The sequence below is a fragment of the Halyomorpha halys genome, unplaced genomic scaffold, assembly GCF_000696795.3.
Source record: "Halyomorpha halys isolate HHAL.00 unplaced genomic scaffold, Hhal_1.1 Scaffold1125.1, whole genome shotgun sequence".
NCBI classification, from domain to species: Eukaryota; Metazoa; Arthropoda; class Insecta; order Hemiptera; family Pentatomidae; genus Halyomorpha; species Halyomorpha halys.
In genome coordinates, this window is record NW_027113995.1 from 585,901 (window position 1) to 594,113 (window position 8,213).

General features: G+C 29.6%; 1 protein-coding gene across 1 annotated transcript in view; it reads right to left on the reverse strand.

Moving 5' to 3' along the window:
- Window positions 1–2,054: 2,054 nt before the first annotated feature.
- LOC106688415 (uncharacterized) overlaps window positions 2,055–8,213 on the reverse strand; it is a 36,413-nt gene continuing 30,254 nt past the window's right edge. The window contains exons 7-8 of the mRNA XM_014432856.3: window positions 5,919–6,070; window positions 2,055–2,548 (exon numbers count right to left, since the gene is read on the reverse strand). Of these exons, the coding sequence (XP_014288342.1) occupies window positions 2,540–2,548; window positions 5,919–6,070 (161 nt within the window). The 3' untranslated portion in view covers window positions 2,055–2,539. The remainder of the gene's footprint in view (window positions 2,549–5,918; window positions 6,071–8,213) is intronic.

Here is an 8,213-nt window from a genome sequence, read left to right on the forward strand (position 1 = left end):
ACGTATTGATCTTTCGAATAAAAAAAAAATTTTGATTACAATTTAATTTTTTGTGTTATTTTTTACAATTTCAAGTTCTATCGGGCTTAAAAAAACACCCTATAGAAATGTATTTAAAATTTGTATTATTCATTGAACACATTCAAAAAATTATAATCTTGTTCCATGCTTCTCTGAACTTCAAGAAATCAATCCTTCAATAATTTCAACACTTTTTTTTTAATATATAATAATACAATAGAACAATAATCAGGTATATCTTAGCCTTTCCCTCTATATCTCATACATCAACTTCACTGTTCTAATCTTACAAAGGGATTAATAGGGGATATAATTGAGCAGATGATTATTTATGTGTTAGTTTCAAATTATTATTTCATTCCATTAATTTTACTGTCACATGTACATTATAAGCTAACTAGGAGGAGGCAACAGACATGAGATCACAAATTTTAATGTAACTCATTTTGGTTCTACTGGGTCAAAAAATATTAGACACGTGTCTGAGGGTTTTTTCTGCATGTAATTAATGATTATTATAAACTAATCTATTTATTTTTTGTTTAGTATAAGATAAGAACAAAAAGAACCACATATCACAGGAATTTGAGACAAAATCAGATATTCATCAAGGTTGTTGCTTGAGCCCACTGCTCTTCATAGTAGTTCAAGATAAAGCGATAAAGAAAGCTAAACTGAGAATGAGATAGTTTCAGTTAGGACACAAGAAATTACAACCAATAGGATTTTCTGTTATCTTTCACGGATGACCTGGTCTTGCTGGCTTCCAAAGACCTCCAATACAATATAAATGTTCTTCAAGAGGAAATGGTCACAATAAACATGAAAATTAACCTGGAACAGACCAAGTTACCAGGATAGGGAAGAAACCCTAAAGAATAATGAGGATGATCAGAGCGAACGGAGAAAGACTAGAGCAGGTCGATAATTTCAAATTTCTAGGTACTCATCTCAACGAAAGAAGCTACATTGATGAGGAAGTTTCTCAGAGAATCGGTGCAGCTGGAAGGTTACTTACTTTGCTACGAAGGGGTTTCCTAGGTAAAAGGGAAGTGACAAGAAAAACTAAAATGATGATCTATAAATCGACGTTCCTCCCAATTCTTTTCTACTCTTACAAATCATGGACCCTCTCCTTGAATCACAACAGTCAGATCCAATCCATGGAGATGTGCTATCTTCATAAGGTAGAAGGAAGGACATGATGTGATAGAATACGGAACAACACCATATGGACTAGCCTCAGACTTAAAGCATCGGAGAACATCCTAGAGGAGCACAAGCTAAGGTGGTTCGGATACCTCCTAAGGATGGATCAAGAAAGAACTATCAGAAAGACATATGAGTCTCGCGTGGAGTGAAGAAGGCCAAGAGGAAGAACGGGAATTTCCTGGGAAGAGAGTATTAAGGAGGCAGGATATGGACAGGAGAAGAAGAAAAGAGTTGGTCCAAGAACGAGACATCTGGTCCAGACTCTAAAAAACGTAATCATTATGATGATAAGAACAAAAGATTGTTGGTCACAGTAAAGGAGTTTAAATGTATCAAAAATACAATAACTAAATAAATAGATCTTATTAGGCATAAACAAAAAAAATTGATTAATATATAATAACCAATAAATACATGCAGGGCAAAGGCGACTGACAATACAAAAACTTTCTGAAATTATCTAAAAATATTTTTTTTCCTCGACTCCTAAGATGCATTGGCAAGAACTCTCAGACACATAGCAATATTTTTTTTTTTACCTTGTATCACCAAAATAATTTTCATTGAAATTTGTGATCCCATGTCCATAGCCTCTCTTAGCTTAGAATGGACAGTGAAATTAATGGAATGAAACAATAATTTGAAACTAACACATAAATAATCATCTGCTCAATTCTACAAATTAAAAGCTAAAAAAAGAGTTTTTAAAGAAGCAACAATAAAAGTTATCTACAAATGCAATTTATTTCATTGAACACACATTATATAGGATTTTACTTTATTTTTTCATTACAGATCATGAAATATTAAATAACAACAAAATTAGAATATTAAACACTAGAAGGATATAAGTTTTCTTGATTTTATTATTACAATACATATTTAAATATTGATTTCTCATAATAATTGAATTAAATGAGAAACTTCATTCATGCAGAGATCTACAGAATATACTTATTAATATAAATACAATTAGAAAACAATTTTAAAAAATAAATTAAGAAAAATGATAACACAAAAAATTTGTTTACGGAAAAAAAAACATCAAACATTTTTAATTTTACAGACAAAGCTTGACAGAACAATCAGTAAAATATTGCAAAATTCATGGATAAACGAACAGATAGTGAAAATCATCATTTTAATATTACTATGCTGGTAAGTAGTAAATGATTAAATATGATCATCCAACATATTTTTAAGAAATCATGATTAACAATTAAAAATTGTTTTTAAAGATTCTAAGGAATAGTACACACATAACTTTAGACTCATAAGCACTGTTAGTCCGAGGTATACAAGTACTTCACATTACCTGAAAATGTTAATTGTTATTAAAAAAAATAATCTTTAAATCATGAGTAAAAAAAAATTAATTATTTTCAATTCTTCTGAGAATAATTCAAATATAGTTTCAACAGCAGATTGATCAAGGTAATATTATTTTTAATGAATAAATGATCTGAGTGGCAATAAAAATACTACAGTGTAAGCAAAGGCTCTGATGGTCAGTAGCATAAGCCTAGACTAAGCTGAGAGTAGCATTGAGGAGGCTAACAATGCTATGGCAGAGCAACACTTGCACAACAAAAGACATCATTCTAAACCATTTCTAGACTGACACAGAGTTAACATCAGTACGTTGTTGGTTAAACTGGACAGGAAATCTCTTATGAAAATTACAGCGATTTATATGGGTCTGTAAACTCAAAAAATGTATGTTTAAACTCAAGTGGGCAACATCACCCTTATTCTGCCACAAGGAGAATAAGACCTCATAATGTCTTCTGCTACAGTGGCAGCTCTGCGGGTTAATGTTCAAAGTGTTTGATATGAATCATAAAGTGGACCCTAAGCGATACGAACTACTCCACCCAGCTTGTTTTGTCCGTCGGGAGAAAAGAGATAAAGTGATAAAACTTCAGAAGTTAAAGAGAGACTTCTCCACCAGGCATCTAGACTGGGCAGAATGATGAAAGAATTTGTCTCAGTCAAGGGATGGCTTCTTGGAACAGACTGCCTGGTGATGCAGATGAGGACCGCTTTCAGTAAAGTGAAATTTATTTGGTTTGCAAGGGGTCTGGTACGATGTCAAAACTTGTATTTAATGGTTTTTTTGAGGTGTGAAAAACGAATATTAACTTTATTACTCCATAAATAAATATTTTATCCCACCTTTCTAGGTCAGTTGAGATAACTTTTTTCAACCATGTGCTCTAATTTTTTTTTGCTTATGGGAGTAATAATTTGATTTGTTTTCGAATGTAGAGAAACAAAAAAATATTGTCAATAGTATTAAAGCAGTTAAAATGCATACTAAACCACAAATGCTGAAAATCGCTTCCTATACATTTTTCATGGCCAAAAAACATTTTTTTTTTCAGATTAGTTTTCAGTGTCCTCAAAAGTTCTTAGAAACAAATTTTCACTAAAAACAAAAAATATTTGACCTAGTCTATTTTACAACGTCAGCCAGTCTGAATTTTTTCAATGGTGCATCCACTCATACATTTCTGCTAAATTATTTTGTTTGAAGTAGCCAGGTAAAATAAATGTTTTTTTGGTGAAAATACATATTCCAGGGTGAGGGGGTGAGCGTGATAAAAGACAAATATAAATTTTAAAACCGGTTGCAACTAACACTGGTAATTTGAGCACTTAAGAACAATGTTAAAAGAAAAGAAAGTAAATAAATAAAAATGTTTATTAGAAAATAATAAAAGAAAGGAAAATGTAAAATTAAAATTTAATAAAGAACAATCAAAATTTGCAATGATCACTAAAGAAAAAAAAGGTATCATAATCATGAAAGATAGTTGACCGTGGATGACTTAAACGAGGAGAAGATGGTTGGGGGGTGCGGTCAAAATATAACACAAATTTAATTAAAGTGATATAAGAAGTGGAAAATAAAATGAATACATAGGCAATTGAAAAAGTAGGTAAAATAACCCTGTAACATATATATATTTATAACATTTTCTAAAACCATTTGTTGTCACCCAGAACTCCCTTGCCGGTAAGATTTTAAGCTAACAGGTTCGTTTTATGTTTTATTCTTTTCCCCCCTCCCCTCCTTTTCTATTCTTTTCCTAATTTTCCTTACGCACGTTATTAGTTATGTTCACCATATATTACTATTGTTGTTATCATTTTTTTTTGGGGGGGGGGGCTAAAAATTCTGCCCGAAACGTTGGCACGAATAAATAAGTTACTTCAACTTATTTGATTTATATTTAGACCGCACCACCCAACCATCTTATCGTATAAAAAAAAAGGTATTATTTATATGTAAAAAAATAAATGAACTTAAGCCTAAACATAAATTAAAACAGAATAAATAAATTTGGCTAATAATAATGTTTAAAAAAATTAAACAAAAGAACTTAATGGTGAAGTTATTCTGAAAGATAAATCTGTATTCAAATTGATAATGTCAATTGGCCCATAACTAAATATTGAATATAAGCTTATAATTATCAAAGACTGAAGTGATCTTAGTTGTTACTACCAAACAACAACCACGCAACATCATAATAACAGATGATTGTATTTTTTATACACCAAACCTGTTTTCTCCTATTTCAAAGAATTTGATAATGAAATAAACAAAAATACTGGTAAATATTTGAAAGTAATAAATAAAATATTTCTAGATTTAATGTTCACATTTCTTAATCTTTCATCCTTAACAATCCCTGATAATCCTCCGAGGCGTCTGAAAAGAAGATGGCCATGGGACCTTCTAATTTAAATTAATGTTTGAAGTACCACCAATGGGTGGTTCCTTCCCAAGTTTTTCAAGTGTATATGAAACATACAACATATTTACCTATTGTATTGTTTTGTACAGTTGTAAATTACATTAAATAAATAATTAAAAAAAAAAATGTTCACATTGATGAACCTTTCACAAAAATAAATGAATCAAACAGAGAGTTTTCTAGGACACTAAAAACAAATCTGAATAGCTTTTTCTGATAAAGCTGGTGTAGACCACACCACAGTAAATTTCGACACTAGTAAATTTTTTTGGGTTGCTGAACAAGAATTTGAGGTTAGATGACAAAATATTTTTCTAAAGCCTTGAATTTTTTTTTGTTTTTCCGAGAACAACAATTTTTAGAAAAATTGGTAACATTTTATATTTGCATAATGTTTCTTTATGATTAATCACTAACCCACTAGAGTGTGCTATGAAACAGAGCAATTTCCTAAATTGCATTTAAACTTAGATCTTATTGTAATGATTACTTTCTTTCTTATGGCATAACTTCAAGAGTGGGGGATAAGAATCATTCAGGTATTTTTTCAAATAATATTTTTTAAAATGTGGGAAGATTTAAGTATTGTCCAGGAAAACTGCTCATTGAATCTCATTCATCACATTATTATAAATGTAGATTGTGAAGAGAAAAAAAAAATTCTTTTGTTTTGAATGTTTATTACTTCTGTAAAAAAGTTATCATTTTTTTTTTCTCTCTCTGAAACTAGTGAAACAACAAATTTGATTTCAAAATGGATGAGGAGCTACATTTAGATGGCAATAGGTTGAAAAAAAACATGGTAATGCTATGCAAATACAGAATAAATTTGCATAATTAATTAAACAAACCCAAATTTTGGAATTGTTATCAAAATTAATAAAAATAATATTTAAATAGCTCAAAGTAAGTATAACATACCTGTAGTATTTGGCTTGCTTCAAATGCAGTCCCAGGATGAAGCACAACTGGATTGGAAACATGACCAGATTTTACACAAATCATATTAGGATATTCATTAGGTCCAAAGTCTGAAACATCTTTGGCATGATCTGACCAAGGATTCCAAATAACTAGAAAAATAAAATATGAAAAATTCATTGTTCAAATATGTAAATATGTTTTATAAAACAAAATATGTAAATAATCAGAACGACGAACTAACTAAATAGTCATTCCCATTTAATATATCATTAATGTCTCCTAGAATGGCCAGCCATGAATTTTTATTAAAAATTTCTTCCATATTTTCTTTCAATGTTTCTCTTAATAGGCCAGATACATTTTAAATTAAATTATTTTAATAAGTCAAAACTTTCTTCTAACATATTTATTTCCTTATATCTTTACAGTTCATTAGAAATAAAACTTAGATGGGTATTAATGAAATAAGGTTTAAAAATTTCAAGATGACGATTTGGAAAAAATTAAGAGACTAGTTCAGTTAAACAATTGCATTTGAATCATATAACTAGTCAATATGTAATCTTACAGCTATTTTAATCCTCTTAGTAAGCAAATTGAAATTATACTGCATTTTCTTTCTCTCGTAAAATGTATAGAGCTTAGTTGCAATATACAACTTTTCCATCAGTAATAAAAACTGTTTAATCTTTGGTATTATACGGTTCAATCCAAGATTTCAATTTTGAACTATATTAAGCACTTACTTTTGGCATTTTCAAATTTATAAGCTAGAAGCTTAAAGCGGATGGTAGTGTTAAAAGGGACATGAAGGAGAAATGCAATCCCGGAAAATCAAAAATAAACCGATGCCTTTGCTTTTTGTTAGAAGTGAATTCTTGAAGGTAGTGTTTGTTATATTGTTGTATTACAAATTGAATGAATAAAAACCTTTTCATATTGATTGTAATCTGAAATTTCGTCTTCACTTTTACATTTTAATTTATTATTTCTATTTTTTTATTGAACTCAAGTAGTCCAAATATGTAAATATAAACATTTATCATTAAATAAGCAAAATAAAACTTTGTTAATTGCTTTTGGATACAATGATTCATAAAGATTTTCAATCTGTGGTTCAAAAATCCTCATAAACAAAATATGCAATTGCATAAGAATCCAGGCTTTGGTTTTAACCATTAAGTATGCTGACCAAGATATTTGAAGCAATAAAGAGGCCACAACAAAACTATCTATTTAATAAGACTATAAAGAATTATAATCAAAGTTAGTTAACCCAATGGTAATCATTTTCTTACTTAACCGAAAGTACTTGATTTATTCATTAATGATAATATACAATAATTAGTATATGATTATATATGTTGTTTTAATGTTACTACAGAAGATGTTGAGAAATAAAAATACAAAGTAGACTCAGCAATCCGAACAAATTGCTGAACAGGTATGTTTGGGAAAACTGTTCAGAATAAAAGATTAATTAAATTTACAAATTTATGAACTAGGTACACACCTGCATACTCACTTGAAAACATAGGTTATCTATAAAAATATATGTATTATGAATAACAGTTTTTTTTGTTGTTTTTTTTGGTTTTGTTGACATGTATCTTATAACACCTTCATAATGCTCTTTGAGTCCAGTTCACACCAAGTATAAAATTATCTAGAGATGGTACGGCCAGTAAGAGAGTGAGGTGGGAGTATACCCTACTTTTTATATTCACACATGCACAAACGCGCACGCATGGACACATAACTCCTGCTGATCTAACGCCAAAGGAACAGCTGTGATCTGGGCATGTAATTGATATAATATAAAGTAAACGTTTTAATAAATAATTCAAACACTATCCAATTATAGTCTCAAAACTTTTTATTTCTTTTATACGTCCAACGTTTCGGCCAATCCGGCCATCTTCAGGGACATCTACTACAAAAAGTTTCTATTATATGTATATATGTATATGTACAAACAATTTAAAATACTTAACATTATTATTTATAATTTACCTTACCTCAATACCACTTTGCAAACATATAATTTAAACCACTCTAAAAACTTCATTCAGGCTATTCTGCCCAGGTCAAAACATTAAAAACATTAGGTAAAATTATTTTTTGTTAATAAGTATATCCCACATATGTTTAATTACCTAATTAGTCAATTATCCATTAAAACACAGTCAAAATTATTTATCTGCAAACACTATTAATAAAGTTTTATCACAACCATGCTTGTAACCTTCCTCTACTCAGTTCAAGCATTTAAAAAATTATTTATCATAACTA